Source organism: Conger conger, chromosome 18, assembly GCF_963514075.1.
Source record: "Conger conger chromosome 18, fConCon1.1, whole genome shotgun sequence".
Classification (NCBI taxonomy): Eukaryota; Metazoa; Chordata; class Actinopteri; order Anguilliformes; family Congridae; genus Conger; species Conger conger.
This window is the reverse complement of record NC_083777.1, coordinates 19,730,475-19,757,845: the sequence shown is the minus strand read 5'-3', so window position 1 is coordinate 19,757,845 and position 27,371 is coordinate 19,730,475. Positions and strand designations below refer to the sequence as shown.

Below are 27,371 nucleotides of genomic sequence, written 5' to 3'. Positions count from 1 at the left end.
GTGTGGTGTGTGTGTGTGTGTGTGTGAGTGAGTGAGTGAGTGTGTGAGTGAATATGTGCCTGAATGTGTGTGTCAAAGAGAGACAAAGAATTGAATCCAGGAAATACAAGAACTGCTACAAGTGGAATCCCACATGAATAATTGAGAAGGAGGAGTGGTGATTTGTTGTGCCGATTGTGGATACAGATACCTCTGCCTGCATTATTGATCTTCTTATGTATGTGGTTGGTTAGATTGCACATTTTTTGCACGTGCGTTTGTAAATAAACCTGCGCATTTCACGGACGGTAGTAATTATCATGGCGGTTTCACAGAATCGCGTGTTTCCCAATTTCCGTGGCCATTGTATTAGAGGCTCTCGCTCGCTGTGGTGTGGTTTTCCAGTTGCTGCATCTTACAGGCTAGCCCCTTCCTGTACTTTTCCTCATAACAGCTGTACAAAGTTGGGCGCACCCTTTACCTCAAAACAAAAGTCTTATTTATATACAGGAACTGGGTGCAACCAAGATGTCCATTTTGTTAAGGCCAAAATGCTGCCTGTGTTAAGGATTATACATGTGGAACTTCAGTTGAACTTGAATTTGTTTATTTTAAGGTACAGAATTTCACCAGTAGGAACGCAAAAGGATGTGGTTGATTTATTGCGATGTCAGTTTCATTGGGTTATTAATATGTGAACAAGATGGAAAGATTATTACTTGCTAAAATACATAATTATTTTCTGGTGTTTTTCAGTTGTGTTTATGTTATAGATACGCCTAAGTTACATCTCATCTTATTTGTAACATTGCTTGTTTGTCACCATGGCTTGCTTTTGTTTTGTTAAAGTTTCTGATTGAAGGTTCCCAAGTGTACTGGCAAAATTTCCACCTCGCTCATTCAACCTGCCACCTAATCATCCCCAGATTCAATTGGTAAAAACATTGTTCTCTCCCTCTCCACCTGAGCTGGTGTGTGATGAGCATTCTTTCCCTCTCCACTTCAGCTGGTGTGTGGTGAGCATTCTGGCACAAAATGGCAGCCGTGCATCACTCAGCTGGGAGCTGCACAGTGGTGGTGGTTGAGGCGAGTTCCCCTCATCACTGTAACGCGCTTTGAGTGTCTAGAAAAGCGGAATATAAATGCAGTGACCTATCTTTCTATCTGATGGGCCTGGCTGTACAATGGCTGGGAGAGGGCCTTCAGGCGTTTGTGGTCTAAAGCAGGAAAACACACTGGCGGGTAACGCCAGAGCAGCTTGTAAGCAATGTTATGCCTCCTGGGGTTGTATGTACATCAATAGCAGTTATACTCAGAAACTTGTATTTAATCTAGTTTTCAACTGGAAATACTTGCCCTGCTGTGTTGGCACAATATTATAAAAGATATTTATACTTATAATTGTGTGCCCTACTGTATTCCAGCCATTGTACAGCTAGCAGCTCCATATTAAACATATACTTCAAACTATTTGGGCCCGTCAAAACCCACAGAAAGCGCGCTGTGTCCTTAGGACCATAGGAATGGGGATCATATTTGGTATAAAGATGAGAAAAATACTTGAAGATATTCCCCATTAATTATACTCCACTTTGTCCCAGATGCGTTCCCTTCACATTCCTTGTTTATGGGTTAATTTCAATGACAATAGACCATGGGCTGAATTCAGATCTGAGCTTTAGTGTATTTTCTGTGTAACTCATTGCTACACTGAGACTCGCGCACAAAATTCCTATGCCAATTCCTTTTGACACATATAGAGACGTATTGACTGTTGTGTCATCCTTGTGTGATGTACATTTGATGAGTATTAATGTCTGTTGCCACTGGTTGATGCCAGTTGAATTGAGATTTATAACTGCAGTAGGCTACGTGAGCTATAGTGTATAATGTCATTGGGTTATTTAACTGCTTAAACTACAGATGTGCGTAAACCTACATGGGCCCATCGCTGTACCACAGCATTCTGCGTAGGTTCTGCTGTGTGACTAATGTTGCATATGCGGCGGTACTTAACATCCGATTGTTTAACTGGCGAAAGTATATATTTGCATAATTAGTTGCATCTCGTGTCTGATTGTAAGCGGTAGGTGGTGTCACACCGTCGTGTGTAGGTTGTTTGTGTGAGCTATATAAAATATATATACTGTACATCTTACTGCCTTCACAGCCCGGTGGGGATATGCTGGGAATACATACATACAGGAAGGCTGAATTACCATCACACCTCTGTATCGCAGAACCCACGCCGTTTACACACCTGAGTTTCTCTCAGGCCACGTTGCCCACGTATATCGAGCTGCACCAGGCCTACTGTACGTGACAAACATCTCAGATTCCTCTAAAACTGGCCACAGTGCAGGTATTTGTCCTCCTGTAACTCCTACCAAATTAAAGCTAACACGCCAGCGTAAATGCGGCAGGCTGGTGGGATTATAGGTGCAAAAAGAAATCGAGGAAGCGTTTTAACGACAAGCTGAGACGGAAGTCAGAGCAGTGCTAGTGGCTTCTGTTACATGACACATTCGGGGGCGGGGGGGGGGATTTTGGAGGGCGAGGAGTCTTTGACTGATGTTAAATGAGGAGGGGAAAGCAGCCTATGGCTCTGGGGGGAAGAATGCGCGGCCCTGCGTGAGAGGATATGGATTAGAGGGGAACGGACAATTGACAGATATTTCATCATTATACATAACCCCTGGTACACGATGACATAAAATCTAAATTCAAATAATTTTCCAGGAAGTGGTTAAAAAAAAAAAAAAAAACATTGTTAAAACACAGGTATTACAATTGTATAATTTTTTTAGGAAAACATACTTTAAGACGTATTTGTATGGCTAAGAATACCACCCTCAGCGACCGCAGAGCTGTTTTTAAATGAGAAGCAGAAAGGAAAATATAATATCCAAGACCAAACAACATCCAATATCCAGAACAAAAATAAAATTTTAGCAAAATGTAATCGAGCGGGGCTGGGCATTTATCGTTTCTTTCGGCGAGACTGGTTTGATAACAATGAATAAATGAATGCTGTGAGAGGCCCTATTCTGATGAATTTTAGAAAGTGATTACTTTTCTGGGTTTTTTAATGTTGTTTCAGGTTAATTGTTCGGCTCTTATCGGCTTTTATATGATACAGAAGTTTCTGATGACTTGCTGGCTTTACCTTGGCTGGTACATTTCAGAGAAAATACCAGAATAGCCTATTCAAGTTAACACAGAACACCAGAGTAATATGTTCACATTAACAGAAAACACCAGAATAGCTTGTTCACATTAACACAGAACACCAGCATAACATGTTGACATTAAAATTAAATTTGAGAATAGCTTGTTGACGTTAAAATGAAATTTGAGAATAGCTTGTTGACGTTAACGCTGAGCAGGACGAGGGAGGCTACCGTTGACTGTGCCCCTTAGATCCCTGGGTGCCGTCACACAGAGAGAGAAACACTGCAGTCACAGGGAAGGAGGGTCATGTTACTCTAAATAGTAAACACTGATGAGGTGGGGACAGATTGCTCTTGCAACAGCACATTAACTATGGCGCTGTTTCAAGATCTGGCTGCTGACAAGCAGACAGGTACTTTCTGTATTGAAACCAGCCTTAGACCATTACAGAGACCAGTAAGGAGTACTGTAGACTACTGCAGGTGCGAGGCCCAGCCCAGCTGTCATAAATCCTGTCAGTATGAGAGTCTTCAGACACCGTTATCATCCCTCTCTGACATAAATGTGAATTTTAATGACTCTTTGCGGTATTTTTCATGCCTAAATTTGAAAGTCAGCCCTTCAGATTTTGCGAGCTTGTCGTAGTCTCTGTTCTTCTGACAGGAGTCATTTATCTGACTGCGATGTTGTGACTTCCTGACGTTCAGGATGTAATGAAACTGTGAAAATGAACCTTAAATCCTCCGCAAAAGCAAATGTGGATTTAGCGTGCGCGGGAGGAAAAACATTCTTGACCTTCGCGTGTGGAGATTGATGGTTCTGCACGACCGTGCGTGCCGCAGGCTTTATTACTTTTTAAATAAATGACACCTGCCGCATCTCGCTGAGAAAGCACTTTAATCTCACACGCTAACACCGCTATTTCACGCGCGGGGTGGATATTGGGTGGGTAGCATTTGCGAGAGTATTAGGTTGGAGGTTGCATGTCCATATTTTGAAAACAACGGCTCCATTTGATTATAGATTTATGTGCAGAGTGACGTGTCAGTGTTGATTTATGTGCACAGAATAACGGGTCATTGATAAATGTGCAGAGTGTAATGGAACTATGTTGATTTATACAGCAGATACCAAGACAATATTGGTTTATGTACAGAGTAACAGGACAGTATTGTTTTATGTACAGAGTAACAAGACAATATTGGTTTATGTACAGAGTAACAGGACATTATTGGTTTATGTACAGAGTAATACGACATTATTGGTTTATGTACAGAGTAACAGGACATTATTGGTTTATGTACAGAGTAACAGGACTGTTGGTTTATGTACAGAGTAACAGGACTGTTGGTTTATGTACAGAGTAACAGGACAGTATTCTATAGAAGGAAAGTCAGGAGTCATTCAATCTCCATCATTTCTCCAGATAAGTACTATATTTAATTGTATGTCTATATCTTCTATGGAGCTGAAATCACATTATGTGTTTCAAATGAATGGGAAAATCAAGTCAGGAAAGGCACAATGTCACTGAACGTTTGAACTGTTACTTTAAATATCTTCTAAACGGTGACATTGCTGATATTGAAAAGGACATTTTAAAATTGCCTTGCTCTAAAAGGAGGACTGTATGTAACTTTGAGAGAATGGCAGTCTTTGCCAGCGCACAATTTTAAATAGATTTACTGAAGACTCTTATTTCCTGCGTTATTCTATTGTCAGCCTGTTCTAGTTCATTCCAGCGGTTATATGTGTCAAAGCTGTGAATTTATTGCATCTCACAATTATACCAGAGGTCTGACTCACCGTTCCTTGGAAATACTTGACTTCTTATTTCATTTTATTTCAGTAGCTGTGGATGGATTGTGATTGTAATGAAACTTTGAATGCGGGGCCCTGTGTGGAGTTTCATTGGCTGTCACCAGAGATCTTACCGCATGTTATTGGGGGCTAATGCCTCTGTGTTGTGTGCCTTTGTGACTCTGTTGTTCTGCTGAGGGGAGCACATTTATTTTGGAAGTGATGGGATGTAGAATGGTGTTGATCGTTTTTAATAAAAACGAATGCCATTTTTTGAGCAAACGGCTACATTGAGCCCTGGTCTGACCTGGATCCCGGTTCCACGCTCCAGAACAGGGATGTTCTGGCCCAGGAGAGCTGCGGGCTCTGCTGGGTTCCGATATTGCTCTGCACTTAATTAATCAATTACAGCGGTTTATTACACAGTTAACTCACTTTGCCTGGCTAATTGGTTCTGAATTAGGTGCTGATTTTAAGGTGAAAAACTAAACCCAGCAGAGCTTGCGGCTGTGCAGGACCTGGGTTGGCCACCCCTGCTCTAGTGTGAGCTGGGCTGAGCAGGATGACTCTGTGGTTTTCATTTAGATTGGTTCTGTTTGTAGAGAATCAGAATAGTTCCTGTGATGTATTGAACACCCGAGGTGGTGATTCGCTGCCGTTAACCACCCCTGAAGACAAAGGCTGTTCGCATTGGCCTCCTGAGCATCACTTGTTGAAGAATTTCTTCAGCAGGGCTTTGATCTGACAAAATGTTCTCTTGGTTCTGCATGCAAGTCAGTGAGTTCTCTAGGTTCTGCATGCAAGTCAGTGGGTTCTCTAGGTTCTGCCTGCAAGTCAGTGGGTTCTCTAGGTTCTGCATGCAAGTCAGTGGGTTCTCTAGGTTCTGCATGCAAGTCAGTGGGTTCTCTAGGTTCTGCATGCAAGTCAGTGGGTTCTCTAGGTTCTACATGCAAGTCAGTGGGTTCTCTAGGTTCTGCATGCAAGTCAGTGGGAATCTCATTTATATGTTGTGGGCCATTCATCTCCCTAGAGAAGTGTCAGCTAAACACATGCACACACAGACACACGCACACACTCTGTCTCACAAACATGTGCACATCCATGTGTGCATGCACAGAAACACACAAACACAGGTCCCCCTTGTGAAAGATACATTTTGTTAAAACTCAAATAAACAAGTGTGCATCCATTTACACGCATAACAATGAACACGCACACACGCACACACACACACACACTCGACCATGTCACAGACAGCGGAAGCTGGCAGCCCTGCAGGGTGGTGTGTAATTGGCACCGCTCACAGAGGGAGGGTACCGGTTCTCAGGTATGAGGCCCTGAGCCGAAATGACAGAAATAGATGCTGCCATCGGAACACAAGCTGCACTCTGTTTTTTAGCGGGAGCGCGTCTTTGACATTTATGACTCAACCCGAAGGAAACATGGTTGCTGTCTATTTGATATTTGCTTCATTTCAGTCTTCCGAGGAGAATCGGTACGGTTAGATTTCAGTGCCAAATGTTACTCATGGTCTGCTGGTTTCATTGGGGGCTTGCAATTAATGTGTTTCTGCTTCCCTGTAGGATGAATACTCTTCTCTCTCTTTCCCAAAATCCCACACACTCACACTCTCACACACACTCACACACACACACACACACATGCACAAGCACGTGGACACACTCACACACATGCACACGCGCACACACACACACACACACACTAAAACACCTACTCACACACTCACATGCGCAAACACGTGGACACGCTCACACACATGCACACGCGCACACACACGCACACACACACACACACACACACTCAAACACCTACTCACACACATGCACAAACACATGGACGCGCTCACACATGCGCGGACACACACACAGGTACTCACATGGAGACACACACACACACACAGGTACTTGTGTGGAGACATGCATGCACACACACAGTCAGGTCTATGTTGCTAAGCAACAAAATACATCCCTCTTCTCAGTTAGGAATCCCATTTGGCAGAATGGCTGTGTTCTCTTAAGTGGATGAGTGGAGCTTTCATATGGGGGCTGCATTGGTTTCTCCCAACTTTTTCATCAAGCTGAGTGTCCTGGTATTCCGTTTTTAGCAGAAATGCACCATTTAGACCACTGCATTCAGTGTGTTGCATGCATGTTCATGTTATTTCCCTGCAAACAGGGCCTTCATTTGTATTTGATTGAGAGTGATATTCTGTTGTACAGACATATAAACTTGGTTTAGTTTAAAACATAAGCTATTACAGATTTTGAAAGGGGATAAAAAGATTATAAATTCAGTGAGGTATTGAATGAATTTAAAATGAGTACCACAGTGGTGCAGTGGATTTCTAAATATGAATGATAAGCTTTGCCTCATCTGTCTCAGAAGTGAGCCTTGAGTATAGGTTGGTGCTTCTGGTATGGATATTAAAAGACTAATTAATCACAATTTTCTGCTTTTAAACCATTGAAGAGTAAGATTTTTATTTAAGAACTTTTCTTTTTATTCTATGTCAGTGTTCTAGAACTTTCTTCTTTCAATAGGCAGTAGTGACATCAGCATTAGAATGTTCAGTCAAGAACATTCTAATCACATTTGTTACCACACATTGTACCTCATGAACAATTTTGTTGGTGCTGTGAAATTATTAAGTTATGAAACAGCAGTGAAACCTCTGTTGATATGGACAGATTCCCTGTGCATCGTAATCTTTTTAACTGTACTCGCACGGGAATTTAATTTACCTGAACCCAGCATTGAATTTAGTGGGGAAAGCTCATTTGAGGTCTTCGTTGTGCTATCATCAGTTTGCTCAGATCCTTTGGGCCACAATTGTGGCTGGGTTTATAAGCTCCACAGAGACACAGTGTGGATCATTTTGATAAGGTCAACGGCATGAAGAGAATGCTGATTCATATTCAGACAGGGACACGAGAGAGAGAGTTATGCACAAATGCACGCTTCCAACTCTGAATATAAATGGAGTTTCGCTCTCACGCAATAGAACTGAAAAACTTAGGGAAAAAAAATCATATTTCTTCACCAAATAAAGTGTTAGTGCTAGTAATGATTTCACTCATTTGCGACCGCCATGCCACAGCACAGCTTGCTTGAACTGAGTGACATGACATAATGTTAAATTGTACCAATTTATTTTGCAAAGTACATTTCTTGTTTTCCATTCGCATTATCTGACAAAGCTCTTCAGTTTTCCACGGGCATGTAGCATACAAAGCACAGCAATAGCTGCAGTCGTTTCAGCCTCTGCAGAGACACGATGAAAGTAAGATCATTCGTTCGTCACGTTTTCTACCTTACCGTTCGGCATTCAGTGCATTGCAGTGAAAGAGCCGCTCCGAAATCTGATTTTCTCTCTGAAGCCTTGGGTTTGCGCAGGTTATTTTTGTACTCAGCCATTTCTTATGGTTCAGTATATGCCTCTCAGAGCAGTTACCTAACAGCAACTGTGTGACTATTCAACTCTTTTTTATTATTTATTTATTTTTGATTTTAGATCACTTTTTGCCTGGAGTGTATGTACTGTGGCAGGTATGTTGTTGCTTGGCTCGAGAACAGCTGGTGGCCCTTGACAGGGGAGCTAGTTTGATAAGCTGGCTGAACTAAAAATCTGTAAAAAAATGCAGTTAATTTGCCTGGAGGATGTATTGGTATAGTTGTGTTTTGAACAGGTGCTTGCAAGAACAGGATTTTACTGGCCTTTTTGTGACAAAGAAGAAGCATCAACAATTGAGTACCTGTAGATTTGGCATTCATTATCTTGGTTTGTATTACGTCTTGGCCCATAAGAAACATTAATCCTGCACTTCCTCCTCCTTCTTCCTGTTCTCCATCCACACGCAGCGTGAAGCTGCAAATGGCATCCGGTTTGTCCCACTATGTGTCTATACTAATCCTAGCTTTTCCCCATGAATATAGGAAAAGCCACATTCTCCAAATGCCACATCATACTTTGTGAAATGCGTATAATTTTTGCAGAGAAGAGCATTTTATGAAAATGATAATGGGGAGTCCCACCCAGTTGCTACAACCGGTGCACATTGGGTTGTATTCTCTGTTTTGACGCCCTTCTGGTGAAAAAGTCCAGTTAGTGCTTTCCCTTGTGTCATAATGTTACCATGAGTCAAATTTCTTTTAATATGTGCAGCATTTCAGATTTGAATGCCTCCTGGAATAGCATGGCTATTTAAAATCCAAAATGGATGGGGAATCCCTCCAATTATCTGCCCATAACTTCACTGCTTTTCTTCGGACTTTGTTTGCATTTGTTTTTAATTATTTTGAAAGATGTTACTAAATACTAAATGTGTATTCAGGAATTCCAGAAATTCCTGTTACTTTCAGGAAGGTTTCCAGAATGTGGATGGAATGCCAATGAAGAATTGGCGGAACGGTTTGACTCGTATGTTCGTTCTGCTAAATGTCATTTTCACTCTGCAACCTTGTCCGGTCTGATTAGTTGGAAATACAGCCAGGCTCTTGAATAATTTCATTTTCAAATATGAGCTGAGCAGAATTCAATTATGATAGCTCAGAAATGGGACTGAATACAAGCCAGTTAGAAAAACGACGTGTGCAGAAATGGGGGCATTCATTTTTACTTGTTTAACATTCCTAGCTTAAGTGCATTGCTCATTTTAGGGGTTCAATCCAAGTATCAACTTTCCTGTAATCTGTTTTCCTGCACAGATTGTTTGTGGCAGTGTCTCTGTAAAAATGATATGCAAATAGTAGAATTGACTGAAAATACTGCTCTGAGCATGTGCGTTTTGTGGAATGAGAAACATGACAAACTTGCCTGTTACTGTCCTTGTTGTAATATGTAATTGTGGTTAAAGTGGTTAAAGTACAGTGCATGTCTGGGACCCGGAATGTTGGTCATTCGAGCCCCGGTGCAGTCATGATAAGATTGGCTGTTGGGCCCTTAACGCCACATTGCTTGCTTTGGATAAAGGCGTCAGATAAATAACAAAATCATTATTATTATTATTGATGTAATATGTAATTTTGCATGCAGTAGCTGATTTCAGGGAGAAACACGTGTGAAAACCGACAGGAGCTCAGGCTATCCTGGCTGAGGACGTTCACTGTGGTCAGAGGGTGAGCGATTAGAGAGTGAGCGATAAAAGGGGCAGGTGAAAGCAGAGTTGGGCGCGGTCGGACCTGTCGACGGTGCAGTGGCGTTATCCGCGGGGGGGAAATGCGGGTTGGGGGGCCCAGCGTCCTACGCCCAGCTCACTACAGCCCATCGGAGTGGAGCCCGCTTCCTGCCAAAGACTCATCCATCACGCCGGGCTTCAGCAGAGACTCTGCCTGGGATTGGAGAGAGGGGGAATGGAGAGTGGGGGAATGCAGGGAGGGGGGACAGAGAGAGGGGGGACGGAGAGGGGGGATGGAAAGAGGTGGGAGGGAGAGAGGGGGGACGGAGAGAGGGGATGGAAATAGGGGGGAGGGAGAGAGGGGGAACAGCGCTCTGCCTCATTAGAAGGGCCATCGGTTGGGTGCAGGGCGCGGTGTATGCGGTGCGGTGCGTCTGATTAAAACAGTCTTTCTCCTCAGGCCGCCGTCGCGTCCCACGCATGATTACAAATGTACGTTTTCTGGGACGAAATGGAACTGTCACCCCAGGCCAAAACTGCGCCCGTGTGTAATCGCCTTTTTAATACATTTTTGAAAGCAAAACATAAATGAAATGATTTTTCCCCGTCCGCTGGGTATGGCAGGCAGTTCATCATCGTGAAACGGCCAGCCCTGGTTCTTTAAACGCCTTGTAACTGAGCGGGATCGTTCTGACGCATACGGCCATGATGGCCACCTCAATAAGCTCAAAACTACATTAAGTAACTGAAGTTTAGATGGTTAGAAGTTTAGATCAAAGTCAAATCCATTTATGGGCTGTCTCTGCCTATTAATTTTAATTTTGCAAGTGTAACGCAGTCCTACAATATCTGAATATAAATCAGGTATTTTTCACCCTTTTGGTGTTAATAAATATGCAGTATAAAAAGAATCAGGCTTGAGTATCCCTTAATGAAAATGTCTGCTAAATGACACAGAGCTAATGACAGACGCTATCAACCCTGACTGGTGCACAGATTGTGTTTTACTCTGTCGTTATGAGGGGCACCAGTCTGTTAACGCGTCTCATAAACCTGCACGAGGACGTTCAGGAAGGAGCTAATTAAATCGCGGTCCGTCACAAAACTACTTCTCCCTTTTATATGCGAAGGGACGGTTAAAGTGAGCCGTTGTTGTGTGTGTGTGGTTTGCGTCCTGTCAGTTTCAAACCCAAATGGAATGTGGTTAATATGAATCCCAGCAGCGACATGTACACTGTGACTTTCATCAGACCCTCTCAGTACCAAGCCCAATATGAATTGGCTCCACCCAAACCCCAAGGGGTTTTGGCTTTGGTTGAGAAAATTGATAAAGATGATAATCTAGTAGGGCTTTAATAGGGTCTCAAATCAATAGTCAAGCAGTCATTTTGATTGGTTGGAAAGGTATAATGTCGAGATTGCCGTATTGGGATTTTACGGTGGTTACGCTTGAGTGCCATATGGCACTCTAGGGACTAAAAGAGTTAACAGATGCTTATATCGCAGGGCTTTCTGTTTGTACATACAGTGCAATCCATTGATACAGTTGGATATTTACCGATCAGTCAAGCAACATCATTGAAGATGCACCGGCAATGCCCCACATGGGAATGAAACCCGCAGCCTCCAGTTCCATAGCCACTGTACCATGTACTGTTCCACTGTACCTCCATTCAATCTGGCCAGGTTTCTCCAGAATATCCGGGCCTGTGGGTGTAGTGACTTTGCCCAGGGATGGTGCTGGGACTGTAGGAGTGGCTGGGGAATGCCCTGCGTCAGCAGGAAGTAAAAGGGGAACACGCTTTAGGAGCGCAGTCCCAGAGGTGTGCGGTAAGACTCCCTCCCTCTTCCCCCCCAGGCCCGGAGGAACATACCCACCACTGCTTTAAGGCAGGACTGCACAACAAGGGCCAATCCATTTCAGGACTTTCATGCCAAATTCTGCTCTTACTTCGCTCTATCATACTATATCCTGATCTTACGTTTATATAATCACCAGCTGCAAGCAGCTGCAGACTGCACATATATCATAAGCATGTTACTGGGTTTTTCAAAAATACTCACTTGTCTGTCAAACAAACATGTTAAGATGTCATCATTTTGTTTATTCTGCAGACTACACACACACACACACACACACACATTCATGCACACACATAGATAATGGCAGAGGTAGACAACACAGGACATGACTTCAAATTGTTCTATTACCTTTTTGCTTTGAAGATCAATTTCAATCAAATTCAAATTTTGAGTTATGGGGTCAATTTTCAAGAATTAATTGGACAAAGATTGCAGATCTAGCCTCAGGCTATTTATCTTTGAACTGTGGCATTTTAGAATTGATATGGAAGGGGTCTCAGACTGCATCTATAGACAGGGCCATTAATCAATGACGCTCTGACAGCAGTAGGGAGCCAATTAAATGTGTCCATCAATAGCGTCTCTGTCTTCGTCTTTCCCTTATCGGACTGTGGGCATCTCGCAATGTAGGCTTTCACTCTTTACATTACAGTGCCAGTATTTGCGGGTTTCCTGCTGTTTTTCAGTACATTTCGCCATACACTTTCCATGAGTGTGAACAGTAAACTTTTATGTTTTTATTTTGATGACAAACGCTCTAGGACCTGTACATTATTGTGCTATTATTTTGGGAACTGCATTTACCAGGCAGTAAGGCAAGCCCACCCAGGACAAATGCAGACAATCTGAGATTTATTAGAGAAGTATTCATTTAAGGCTTCCTTATTGTTCTCCCGTACATTTCCATGAGTACATTGAAGCGGTGTGTTTTCAGGGAAAGTAACTGTAGGCTGCAGCAGACACAAGAGCATTCCCACTCTCCATACACCCTGCAGCAGCCAGGTAGAGCTGGAGTTTCAGACCCATTACATTACATTACATTAAAAGCATCTTATCCAGAGCGACATACAGTTGATTAGACTGAGCAGGCTGTGCGGATCTTATTGTGGCTACACCGGTGATGGAACCACCGACCTTGCAGGTCCCGGTCATGTACCTTAACCACTACGCTACGTGCCGCACAACCCCTGTAGGAGATCAGAGGTCCCGGGGCTCAGTCCAGTCACTTATTTCTTTTCCCTGCTCCTGTTTCTACTCCCGGCTCCGCCCATCGGGAGAGGCTAGTGAAAGGAAGTGAAGTTGGGGAAGTTGAGAAGGCGGTAGTTAGGCTAATGGAACGTCCTCGGTCCTTCAGTTCGAGGCCCCGTCAGTTACAGACGTGGGAGATGTGTGGCAGATGCGGACCGGTGGATCCACAGGTCGATTATTTATACATCAGACTTTCTGAAAAAATAATTCTGCAAAGGATGCGCTCATGTATTCTTGCTCAAAGGCAAGATTGGGAGTTCCTTAAACATGGCGGTCCTCAATCGATTTCTGGGTCAGGAGTAAGGACAGGGAAAAGAGGAGAAGAATAAGCGCTCGGAGTGATCCCTGGAGAGAGGCAGAGTGTGCTGGTTCTTGTTGTCACTCTGCACTTAAACGATCGATTAAATCGCTTGATTACACAATTGACTTATCTGACCCGGTTTCTTGGGTCTAAAGTGGTTGTTGTACTTAAGGTGAAAGCAAAACCAGGACCAAGGTAGGCCACTCCTGTGTGCAGTCTCCTACTCTCAGCACAGTTGTGCTTATACAATCAAATTGAATGGTAAGAGAATGACATATTTCAATCGATTGATAAATAAATTATCAATAAATACATAATGTCATATATCAATTTTAATTTGCGGTTATGAGCATGAACACAGAAGCTTACATGAAGGAGAATAGGTGGACCCCATGCTGATATTGAAGAGGATACAGTATTTTGATTTATGTGTGCAATTGCAGCAGCTGTTACTGTAGGTCCCTTGCACAGTTTTAGTTAACAGGCCCTAATTGCTCATGGTGGGCTAAACAGTGTTTTTGTGTGAAGCTGTACTGTGTCAATGAATCATTTTCTCCATAGCCTGTCCCTACTTCTGCTAATTCTTCCAGGTACTTTCTGCCCCTATACCTTGTGCGAAATGTATTTCTTGTCAAAAGGGGTTTCTTGTCAAATATCCATTTTCACTGATGAAATAGGTAAATACAATGAGCATGGTTAAATGTGTGTTTTAAATCCTTTAAAACTACTTAAAAATCTGTTTAAATTGAATTAAACCGAAATGCAACCTACCTTTCATAAAAATGACCATTAATTATTTATCATTCTTTATTAATACAACAAATAATATTAGTCCATTTATTTGTTTACTTAATATATGTTCAGAATAGAGATTTGCTCAAGGGCACAATGGCAGGGTCCTACCTGGGAATCAAACCTGTAACCTTCAGGCTATAAGCCCAGTTCCCTACCCACTATACTGTACTGCCCCTCCCTGTGCAATCTTCCTTTAAGCTATTGGCTAAATGTAAACATTCTGCAATATACATTTATTCTGAAATGCATATCAAAACTCTTTACATATTTGTCATGTTTATTGATTTTCGGCCGACTGCTTTGCAACATAGCAGTGGTTTGTCTGCTTGTGTCTAATAGTGTTAATAGTGGTTATCTTTTTCTGCATATCCTTCAGATGAACAAGACGAGTAGCCTCTTCCAGTCAGATACTATTTTTCAAACGATATTAAATATCAGCCTGAAACTGAAAAACTCCCAGAATGTTTGCTTGGTAGTTCCCTGGCCTGTGGAGAATTACAGTTTGCTGGTCCAGGAAGAAATTACAGCGACTCCGGAAACTTCCAGTGTGTTCACCTGACAATTCTGAGGAAGTTATGAATACCGTAAGCATACATTTGAGGAGATTTTCATCTGACGGCAGATTTCATCTGAATGCATTTGTCGTCTCCAGCTGCACATTTAAAATTATGCTAAAAAGCACTAACCTCCAACGGGGGCTACCTCCTGGTAATATGCACATGATTGGTCCTCATTTGCATCACCCATGGGGGGGGGGGAATCAGACAGGTTTGTGGGTGAGTTTTGGGGGAGACTCAGTGCCATGTTTCTTAATGAGTTCGTGTCTGGATAAAATGGCACAAACACGCTGGGATGACGCGGAGACTGTTTGTGGAAGTACGGATGACTTTGTGAAGGTGAACCCCCCCCGCCCCCCGCGAATGTGTGCGCTCCTCTAGCGACTCAGGTATCCGACGGCTCTTAATCATAGCTTCTGCTTTTTTTCCTCCCTGGCATTTGGTCAATTGGATTTGTGAATGTGAGATATCCGGAGGGCAGCACAGTTACCGGGATGACGGGGGACATCTGGCTCGGCTTCTCACCAGGAATTTGCATTTAAATATTCCCAACGCTGAGAACCGTTTCCAGAGTCTGAATATTTGAGTCGTTCAAATCCACTTCCCGAGCCGTGTGTGAAATTACTCTTCTTACCATGAATCTCATCACCCGCTGCTGAGATTTGAGCCTTCTCGTACTCATGAGCCTGAACAAGGCTGATAATGACGTTATTGAGCCTCCGTTTTATGCAGAGATTGTTCCTCCTGTTTTTCCTCTGAACCTTTCCTCGTTTGGCTGTGACCTGCGGTCGGTTATTTCTTTAGACCGCTCGTGACCGTGGTGTGTGGGGTAACGATTCGAGCGGACCGAATCTCAGACCTGCAGCAAAAGGATGGCTAACGTTCTGACATGAGTCATGCTGCAGGAGTTTAAGCAGAAAGCCATCTCATACGCTGCCTTCCCCATTCCGTTCCAGACTACTTTTTTCTGCATCAGTATTTGATTTCTGACAAAGCGGTGGGTTCATGCAGTCTATCCCGGCATGCATTTGGCCAGAGGACAGGTTTCAAATCCATTGCAGGGCACACTCACCATTCACTCACACACACACACACACACACACACACACACAGATACCTAAGGGCAGTTAACCTAACCTGCATGTGTTTGGACTGTGGGAGGAAAGTGGTGGTCCTGGAGGCAACCAGGTAAACTCCACACAGAACGGAAAAGAAAGTACTACTCACTGCACCACCATGACTGCCCCCGCACCTCTTTACCCCCCCCCTCCCCTTGCAGTCGCACTGGAGAAATTACTTTTTTAATTCCCCTGAAATAAGCCTGTCGCATTCCTCCTGGTAATTGTCTTCTCCTTGTGGAAACCCGTTCTTGGTGACAGTAATGTACCGAGGAGTGGAGTGTTATTACCTGGCCCTCAGGCCACTGTTATTCCACACGACAGGTTTTCATAAAGAAACCCCCGTCAGGAGGCTTACCGTACCGTCTCATTCAGGCTGTTACTGTATGTGTATTTTCTCAAAAAAAAATACAAATAAATAAAAAACGACCCCACAGAACCGCAGAGCTATGGGTTAGTGAGCCACCTCTTTGTAGGGCTAACAATGCTGTCAGTACTGAGGTTTATATTTAGCAGAAACCACTGGGGCTTAAAATCGTATATCAATGGCCATATTGTGAATAAGACGTAACAGCCGACGGCAGAACACTCTGCTGTCACCTTGTACTGCACTAGTGCACTGATGCATCACTCATCTGGGAGGTCATTTGTCTGAGCAGACATTTAGAAAATGTTTTAGAGGGCATTTGGGTGGTGTCGCGGTTCTCCTTTCTCATTCTCTGCCACCATCCTGTGGGGATTTTGTGATTTGTGGTGGGCTGTCATTGACCAATCAGAATTGAGTATCTAACAAAACCATGGTGTACTGTAATAGGCAATAATGATGTGTATTGCACAACTTCTTTTAATTGCTTACAAAAACATATATAAGTGTAACTGACACATTAGCTATCCCAAGGGGGAAACTGGCTTGCTAGCGACCTGTGGTTACATCTGTGGAACATACAGCAGTTCCTGACTTTTGGTGGATTACTGCCTTGCTGCTTGGATAAGCTAAACCTTTAGCTTGTCTGTCTGGCCTGTGACGCTGGTGGTATCACCTATTCGGTTCCCAACTGCCTAATCCTCTTTAGACTAGCAGCACTCAAAATAGTCCCTCGCACAATGACGCGAGAGCTAATGTGATTTTGAAGGTAGATAACCTTTCCTCGACATTGATAGCCTTGAGTCCTTTTTCTTGAAGCCTGCAAAAGATATGAGCAGGATATGTCTTCAGTTGGTGAGGTGATGTCACCTACAGGCTGGTGTTAAACAGAGTATAAAAATGCTCTTACAGTATGTTCTATTCTGCTTCTTTCTCTTAATTATTGTTTTCCTGTCATCTGTCTGAGTCTGTCAGGAGTGGGTGTTTTGGTGTAGGTGGGTCTGATGTTGTTATCTTTGGCGTAATGTGTGTCTGGTCTCACACTGTGTGTTCCTCAACATCACTATTGACTGTGGCTCTTTGACATGATGCCCTTGCTAGAAACCGTATCTTCCTGTTGTGGAGTCAACATCAATACTGTGTAGTACAGGGATCCTCAACTCTGGCCCTCAAATCCAAATCCAGCCCGGTTTTTCCTTTTTCTTGGGTAATTGGAGCTACTGATTGGCCACACTGTCTTCACAACTCCAGTATCTCCCAGGTGAAGGGAGGGTGGAAAAGCAGCAGTTCTCAGCCCTTGAGGACTGTGGGCTGCTGATCCCTGGCATGGGATCTTATGTCCATTCGACCTTTACACTATGCCAGCCAGTGTAGGATGGACTCTCCCTCTATTGCCAGATTCCTCCAGAGATTTCCTCCCATGGGGGAGTTTTTTCTCACCGCCGTTTGAGTGTTTTTCTCTCCGTTGCGGGTTGTTTTTACCCTGTGCTTTTGGTGAGAGTGGGTCTGGAAAAGGAAACGGAGTAAGGGTTTATTTCTGTCACACTTCTATCCATGTTTAAAGGCTGTTGAATGACGCACATGTCCAACCATATTTGGACCCAGATGTAAGTGCCTAGATGAGTCTGTGTTTAGGAAGGACATGTATTGTTCACAAACAACACATGATGGAAATACAAAACTGAGAACCCATCGCCTTCAATGTTTATTCAAAAACAAAATTACTTTGACCCTGCAGTTGGCTTGTCCTTCATCAACTATGGTAGTTTAGAAATGCTTTTAGCTTCTTTGTTTTCTATAACTGCGCAAGAGTTAATGATGAATGTGTTCCTCCAAGCATTTGTCCCTGTCAAATTTCAGTGGGTTTAAAAACTTGAATCATTTGCTTGCCATTTAAAAAGAAGCTGCCAAATTCAAAATGTGGACCAATGTTTTTGCAGTTGCATTGTAACTAATCGTATTAAGGTTTCAGTTAAGAGTTTCACATAGACTTGCTAGTGCTTACGACTAATGTGTGCAACTAAAACATGTTGGGTTGCGATTATATAAATAGTGTAGCATTACAGACACAAGTGGGCACATTGTTAGTAGCTAAGCGCTCTACTGTTTTTAACGACACAAATGGGACGTGTGGCGTTTGTCAAAGGAAATATGATATTTCTGTTTATCCTACTAAAGGTTGTGGACTAGTGGCCTTTAATGTTGCTTTTCATTTAAAATTACTTCATATTCATATTCATATTGGGCTTGCTTTGATGTGAAAGTTAATGTGCGCAGCAAAATGCTTCTGGAAACAATATGGCTTGCAGTACATCTGAGTTTTTCCAATGTCTATCAAACCTTGAAAACACAGCACAATGAAGTCAAAGCAAACAAACTTCAGATATATTAGCTAGCCTTGAGCCATGGAAACAGTCAGTAGAATTCTCCAAGCTCTTAAATCATGGCAATACTTACTTTTTGTCTTGGTAACACTGGGCACTGTGTGTTGGTATGTACACAACAATAAGCACACTCAGACATGGCTAAAAAAGCACACATACACGCACACGAGTGGTACTTTTATATTAGGTCAGATAATATTTATTTTATGTCAGCAGAAGTTTTTGGCTTTGTTACTTTTGTTTATAGTCACGGTCCACAAGTTTTCTTTTTCATAGCATTTATAGCATTATGGTTGTCCAGGTATGCTTTCGGCAGTAAATGTTATTTATTTTCAACATTGCATCCTTGTACTTTTGATTTAGGTGCAATGCATTCCAATACCTGACGTGTTTTTCTCTATGTTTCTTTTTAAATTGCTCCCAGAAGTAAGGTACAAATAAACAGTGACTCAAAAACCAAGAAAAAAACCATACCATGGTGCTTATAAAAGTTATGCCCCTATGATAAGGTATTTTTAACTGCATACGAATGTCAGAGAAATACACTGAAACATGATTATAAGCTCACAATCAGTGTAATAAAATAGGAATAACACCTCAAATCAACCTACTAGTAGAAGCTAGAAGAGAGGAACTCCACCAATCACGGAGGACGTTGGTAACGACCAGTTGTAGAACAGTGATGACGATTGGAGAATCATTTCTGGCTGTACTTCCTGGATTGTGGTGAAGTCATATCCTCCAGCCCCCAATGCCATTGCTCTACTGGCTGTTAAGGAGGTGCCATCAGTAAAGTGACATCATAACTGCCTTATCCCTATTTTTCTATCATCCTCGCCCATCAGGAAGTTCAATTTCTCTACGTTTGACCAAAATGGTTCCGGCCTTTGACTTGACCCAGTGTCAGACTCCAGACATTAGGCCCCTGCTCTAACGCACCGGCCAGTGGAAAGCAGACCATGTTGTCCCATTGAAAGATTTCCTGTCCCCCTAGTTAAGTTTAAATATAAACGTCACCCCGGAATAGCGCATCCCCTAGTGATGCAAGTGAAAGTCAGTGCAGAGGAACAGCTGTGGTAAAGCCAGTCCTGTTTGATCAGATGAGGCACGTGGCCCCCCTGTCATTCAGCATAATCCCACTGTCCCACTGCCTTTTAAGAATGGGCACTCCCTGAAAAACAACTAATTATATTACTTTTTGGTAATATATGCAGTTTAATATTATTACACAATACGCTGCTTACTCAGTAGCAGCATCAATCTTTTTTTTTGGTGAGATCTTGCGGCAAGAGCCTTCTTCATCTTCTCAGTCTCAAAGAGAGGTGATTCATGGTTTCTGTTGCCATGGGGATGGTGGGAGTTGGAGCGGGGGGTGCGGGGGGGGGGGGGGGGGGTGCCAGGGACCTTCACTTGACTCTGAAGGTCTTGTCTCTGGGACTAATTTAACATACAAAACTGTCTCACAGACCGGCAAACCAAGCAATGCGAGGTGCAGTCTGGGTTTTCCTGATGTCTGGTTGAATGAAGAGTGACGCTGACTGACACCTGCCTCTCAGCCGTCGCCGGGGCAACAGACATGGCAGACGTGAATCAATGGCAAAAAGGCTGCTCTGTATCCAGGTCTCGCTTCCGTTTAAGTGTCACTTTACTCCCCTGCAGAATCCTTCACAGACCTCTTCATCTATTTACAAAGTAGCACTTTAAATAAAATAGTGTCTTGTAAAATGCAATGAAAAGGTCAAAAACTCGATTTCAGGGTTTGAAGTGATTTCTAAGTCATTACTTCAAACCTTAATTTTAGGTTTAGTCAGGTTTTATCTTTCATGTTTACAGAAAGAAAATGAGATACCTTGCTTAATGAAATTCTGTTGCAGGATAATTGAAATATTACCATATCCTAATGTAGTCCTGTTAGAAAATCCTAGCCTATTGGATTAGACGTACCAAGCAATCATAGACCAGGCTTGCCTGAGCTGTTGTCTCAGCATGTCTACAGTAAGTAAGCTGTTAGTAAGCTGGTGGGGTTCATTCCCAGAATTTTCCCTCGAAAGTGTCAAAGTGTCAAAGAGACATGTATATACTGTAAATGGGGTGTATGTGTGTGTGCGCGTGTGTGCGTGCGTGTGTGTGTGTGTGTGTGTGTGTGTGTTTGACCGTGAGTAACTAATACAGGAGCATTATATAGTCATGTATAGCCCAGTGTCCCACCATTATTCTCTTGTGTATTTTCTGGTGGTGATGACTTGGGGACTCACTTGGTTTGCTATCCCTGTGAGGACAGTCTGGCCAGTGAGCCCTCATTGGCAGGCTGAGGCTCAGCACATGCTCTGTGGGTGCACGCCAGTTCTTTGAAGTAGAACATCCAATCGGGACGAAACCTAATCCGCCTCCTTGCGCCACGAGCTGGAGAGCGCGCGCTTCCACACGTGACCCACGGCGGGTGGAAGAGCGCTCCTGGCGTGTAGCGGGAGGTGAGACGTTACCTGAAGCTCGGAGCGTGCCCCCGGGCGTGCCCCAGAGCCAATACAGAGGACTCTTAATCAAAGCAGAGGAGCCAACGCGCTGGCCTTTCGTCACGCCTGCCTGGCACGGACTGTCGCCCCGTGACCACAGCTGTAGGCTCCGTGACGGCAAAATTTGACTTTTAAAAAAGCAGATGAAGCCGAAGCGGCTCGCTGTCATTGTTATTTGAATTATCAAAACACCAGCTGTTTCCACGCCTAACAATTTCTGACCATAATCCAATTTGACGAGAAAATCCTCTCGCACCAGACGGACTACACCGCTTATTTATCGTTACCCTGTTTCGGGATGGTCGAGCATGCCCGTCTCGCTGCGGCATGCTGGGAGTTTTCTGGATATTTTATGATTATGTAAGTCATTGGTTACAGACACCAATAGTACTTGCTCTACACATTTGATGGTGCTCAACAGAAGGAACCTGGCAAAAACAATTCAGACTCAGGTGTAGGGCAGAGGGGTCGTCTCGTTGGCAGTGATCACGGCCCGGGAAACCGTCACAAGAACATCACATTACATTAATGGCATTTTGGCAGACATTTTTATCCAGAGCGATGTACAGTTGATTAGACTAAGCAGGAGACAATCCTCTCCTGGAGCAATGCAGGGTTAAGGGCCTCAAGGGCCCAACGGCTGTGCTGATCTTATTATGGCTACACCAGGGATCAAACCCCCGACCTTGCATGTCCCAGTCATGTACCTTAACCACTATACTACAGGCCTACATTGAAAAAGTTTTTCGAGCCCTGTGAATACTGCAAAATAAAAAAAATAAAAACATTTTGAAAATTCATTGTCTGGTCCTCAGGTGGCCCTGAACGAGCACGTCAAGCTTTATGCTAGCAGCCGGCTCTGTGAGACCAAGTTTCCCTGGACAATAAGCGCTGTTAAAGAGACCAGCGAGTGGGTATCCATCAAACTCACAGGGCGGCGGTAACGCATACAAATCATATGCACCCAACAGATGGCAGTGCCCCCACTACTGCTTGGCATTCCATAAATATATTTGCATAGGGAAATGCATATTTTACCTGTTTTATTCCTATGGTGGCTCACAGTGGCTCAGCTAGTACAAACAACCAGGAGGGCATTCAAAATTAGGGATTGTTCACTTGTGAGATTTTTTCATATTTTCGTTTCTGTGTATGTTTTTCCTTGCCACTGTTCCCTTGCCCCCTAGGCTTACTGTACACTTGTCGAGGTTTTAGCCAGGGATTTCTGTGAAACACGTTTGTGAAATGCAATTTGTTTGAGTGCAATTGTTTGGCCCAGAATGTTTTTTGTGTGTGATGTAAGCAAAGTTTCCGATGCCCATCCAGCTTCACAATGGCTGGCATGGGCATGGGCATCAGCTCGTGCTGGTGTTGTGTTTCCAGAAGTAGGCCTTTTGCATGTTACAGGCTTATAGCTGCTTGTTTATACAAGGAGCAGTTCAGGGGAAACGTATCGTTTTCCTATGGCTCAGTTGCTAGATGGAGCGTTGTGCTAACAATGCAAAGGTTGTGGGTTCTATCCCAGGGGACTATACTATACTGTCCTGAGAAATGTTTGCATTCATGTACTTTAAGTTGCTTTGGATAACAATGTCTGTGATGAAGCATGCTTGAATATGTACCTGCATACTGTACACGCACACACACATACACACACACACACACACACACACACACATATACCTAATGGAGAGTCCCAAACTCTTCCTCACCGCCTGACACTGATGCCGAAATGAAGAGGCACAGATGGGGGAAGGCTTCCAGGAGTGAGTGCTGACAGCAGTGCAAGGCGGCTCTTAAAATGTACAATATTCATCTGCCTGATGGCTCTGACAGACAGGCCAGCTCCCAAACGAGGCTTTAGCCTGGGGAGACACGTTTCACTGCGATAGAGGGGCCTGTAGCCTAGCCAGAGACAGGGCTTTAACCCTTTTACATATCTCTTGTGTACCTCTACAGGTGGTACAGAGGTGTAAGAAATGTTGAAATGGAAGGTGAAATGGAGTAGGTATCTGATGTATCTTTGTTGGATGCATTTTTTAATTTGGTTTGCTTTTGAATTTGATTTATAGCTGTATTTTATTGTGAGTTATTTTTGGATTCTAGTGTATTTTTTTTGCCCACCCCTGGAGAAGTGTGCTCTGACTCTGTGGGGGTTAAGCTTTGTGCCCTGGGGGGTAAATCTATGGGGGGTAAAGCTGTTCTGATGTGGCTGAGGCTTCCAAAGCAAATGGAACCGCATACCCCAGACAGGGCGGCACCTTTGGGCCGGGCTTGCGGCATCCTCGCGCCCCCTAGCAGTGTGGCCCACCAGGGACAGCCAAGGTCAGGAACCCCCCCCCCACTCCCAGCCTTCACAGCTGCTTCTGTGCGTCTGAAGAGCTCCCAGATCCATCCAAATCCTTGTGCCCCGTGACCTCACAGGCCAGGCAGAGCGGAGCTTCCTTCCCTCGGCATTCTGGGACGTAGGCAGGTGGGACAGAGAGCAGGTGAAAAGCCATCGAGACCCAGGAGGGGGAAACGGGATAGGGCAAGGTCTTATCTTTAAACCCATTGCTCTTCTCAACCACATTTTATGACCGTTTATATTTATTAATAGTTTTGCCAATTTAAAGTAGGCCTGGTATTGACCATCAGCTGCTGATATCTCTGTCGTTATCCTGTGTTGCAACATTACAGAAGTCATTACAGATGCCTCATTTGCCAAGAAGGGACTAGGTCTCTGTGCATTAAATGGCTTTGATTGTAATAAAAGTTGGACGTTTCAAAAATGAAAGAGAAGTCCTGTTGGTTTTTAGTTGCATCCAAAATTATATTGTGTGACTTACTGGGTTAACACTGCCAAATTGATTCAGTCAAGTGGAACATTTTTCGTAATTTCATATTGCCAAATAATTTAATCAAATTAAGTATCTGATCTTAGGGTTCCGGCCAGCACAGCTGTGGATTTGGAAATGAATTTAGAGTTTGTGCTTCTGTAGTACATTTACCGAGTAGGGTAACTGCTGTCTGTAATGAGGGTGGCTATCTTTTGAGCTTCAAGAATTCAACCACCTCAGACCCCAGAAAACTGGACTAATAATATCTACACCATTGGCTTGGTAATAACGGTTTCTTATGCAACAAAAAATGTTGTTGCAGTAAGTTCTGTTCTCGGACAAGTAGGCTTGATGTCTGGGTCACAAAAATGATGTAAACAATGAACCAATGAATTAATCAGGAGTCGGGGTTTTTATCATCAAAAATGCATGGCTATATTGGATTGTTTTTCTGCATACCCCTAGTAAAAATGTTCAATTAAGTCTTTATGCATTTTATTGAATTTTACAAAATGGACGAGTTGAGACCCAGCTGCTGTGAGTTTAAATCGTTGGTGGTGTAGTTGAATGAAGCTGAACATGATTTAAATGTCATTTTATTCCCTACTTTCAGCTGTTCTTCTTGAAATTGAAATTGACGAGGTAGAAAGTTTCTGAAGTAACTTTTTTTAATATGTATCGCTCGGTTTTGCATGGGTGACCATTGTATCTCTCAATGTGGTGAGCACTGGGTACACAGATGCCAAGATGAAGATGCAGTTGCCAAGCCTCCCTTAAAAATAAGACATTACAGTATGTACAGTACTGTATATCTTCAGGCACAGTCTGCTGGTTGACATGGCTTTATGGTCCTTATTATTGGGCTCTTATTTTAGAGTGCAGTGACAGAAAAACAGTCCTCGGCAAGCTCTGACAGGGTTTGAATTCTGAGTATGAACATTGATGGGGACTAATATAAAGAATGCTCATGGCACCAATGTGCAATGTCAGAGATGCATCTTTCCCTTCCTAATGCTGAAGAAGTCTGCACTCGGTGGAACCCACCCTTCACACTCTATAGAGATAGTCAGTTGTATCAAGTATTTTCCTCTTATATTTACACTTAAAATCTTATTCCTATTACATGCTAATAAGGTTGCTAATAAGACAAAAACATTACCAATGTGGGGAGGCAGGTTTACTCATTTGAAGATTTGCGAATGGGGTAAGAATATTATTTTATATGCTTATGTTTGAGATCATATTGCTGTGTGAACTGCCTCCCTCGCCTGAAGTCTGTGCCCAAATTTATTTCAATCCCCTTGTGGTCAGCTTAAAATACTGGTGAGTACAGTTATGACACAAAAGCAGTTACATCCACATATATACAGCAATCAGTATGCGATTTATGAAAAATGAAACCCCAGTGGACAAGCAAATTCTGTTAGCTTTATAAAAAATAAAAATAAATAAAAAACCTGAATTGTTTTATTATTATTCAGCGCAAGGACTTTTTGTCTCGGAGGGAAACGTTGTCCATTTGGTTCTGTGTGTCTCCTCCCACTCTTCTGTTGAGGACCATCTGGTCTGGTCTGTCCAAGGACAGGACGGGGTCGGCCTGTGGCATTGGAGAGATGGGCTGCCCATTCTGGCTCTGCTTACACCGACACACTCGTGCCAGGCTTACTCCACTACGAGCTTGACAACTGCGGGGCTTCTCAGAGCGGAGAACCTCTCCACTTTCTGGGACGTAACCAATATTTGATAGCCGATCGCGTCAACTGACGGGTCTAAGATAGACGCTGCATTTCAAACGAGGAAGTACTTTCGCGCACATTCGCTGTGAGACAAAGAACAGTGTGTAAGCTGGCAGAGCTTCCGTGACATGCCTAATGTTGCTACAGTATGTTCTGTTCCCTGAGCCAAGAGTGCCTGAAGGTCCGTTGATCTGATCATCTGGGTTCTGGGACTGGCCGCCCTATTATGTTCAGTCTCTCTGTGATTACTCCCGCTCTGTCCTGTCTGTAGGTCAAGGATGAACGTAGATGGATTGAGAGGCCTGTGCTTTTCATTATTTTATTTTTTGTGACCTTTTTTAAAATGTTTTACCCAGGAAGTGATGATTACAGGGTATTCCCCTCATCTCGTTATGGAAAAAACACAATTTGAAATCGTCTTAATTGTTTTAATCTTGTAGTGAGACTTAAAATCTTTTTTTTCAATATTAGCTAGATTATTTTAAGTTACGGTTAGCTTGACAAGTGAAATTATCTTACCCCATTGGCAAATCTTGAGATGAGTCAAATCGTCAAACCTCATTGGCTTATTTATCAAATACAGATTTCTTTTTTGCTTAGTTTTTGTATTTTTTATATTTGTCTTATTTTTGCTGTGCAAGCCTAATGTGACTGTTGATGATGTGTTCCAGGATGTGCATAAGGTGAACAACCCAGCCAACTGCCCGGCCGATGGGGCAGCCAAAACGGGGGAGAAGGAGGAGGTGCCCGTCAGCGAGGTGGGCTGGATGACCTCCGTCAAAGACTGGGCCGGAGTGATGATCTCCGCTCAGACGCTGACCGGCAGAGTGCTGGTGAGTACCTCCACGTCCTCTTCAGTGTCCTGCGGTTCCTCCGTCTCCTACAGAAATACCAACCGTCTGAGAGGCATCTGACTGAGGGTGGGGGTTCATGTTAAAAGCCAACCTTTCGATGTCCTACCTAGTCGTCCAATTTAGAGACTCCAAAGGCGGAATTATTTTTAACCAATTGCGGGTGTCAATGGGAGAGGTTGGGTGTCAAACTCCACCCTTCGGTATCTATTCCCTCCCCATCCCACATCCTGCAGTCAGATGTGCTTGAATAGTGTGAAAACAAGCAAAAGAGAAATACTAAAGGTGGTCACACTTATTTTATTTAGAAAGAACGAGCTGGGGGATCCCTCCCCTCACGGTAGCAGCCTGCTGGGACCTCCACATTTGTAGTGGCAGCTGGGGGATTTCACCAGCGTCAACCTTACCGCTGTTGCCCATGCTACAAATGTCAAGTTAACGGAAATGGTAAAAATACAGTCAATGCTTCATTAAATCTAATTCACAAATGAAGCTAAATCATAAAGAATCATAAAAATAAGTTATTAGATTCCTGAGATTTCTCTAGATGCAATATGTTAGCATGTCATAAAGGTATGAAATATTGTGCATATGAAAGCTGCAAGCTATTTAATGGAATGAACATTGATTAAACTGTCAGCTGGGACACTCAATCCACTTTATTGCACTTGAGATCCATGTAAAAGATATACTCGGTGTCCAGTGCCACGGTCAGAACAAAGATGGCTCCTGTCTAA

The 27,371-nt window shown here is 43.3% G+C and overlaps 1 protein-coding gene across 17 annotated transcripts in view; it reads left to right on the top strand.

Annotated features, from left to right (window-relative positions):
- kcnma1a (potassium large conductance calcium-activated channel, subfamily M, alpha member 1a) overlaps positions 1–27,371 on the top strand; it is a 168,428-nt gene that overhangs the window by 19,785 nt on the left and 121,272 nt on the right. For 16 of the 17 annotated variants that reach the window (XM_061228784.1, XM_061228791.1, XM_061228792.1 and 13 more), the window contains exon 2: positions 26,455–26,616. The exons of the other annotated variant lie outside the window; for it this stretch is intronic. In XM_061228784.1, the coding sequence (XP_061084768.1) occupies positions 26,455–26,616 (162 nt within the window). The remainder of the gene's footprint in view (positions 1–26,454; positions 26,617–27,371) is intronic. 17 annotated transcript variants of the gene reach the window in all.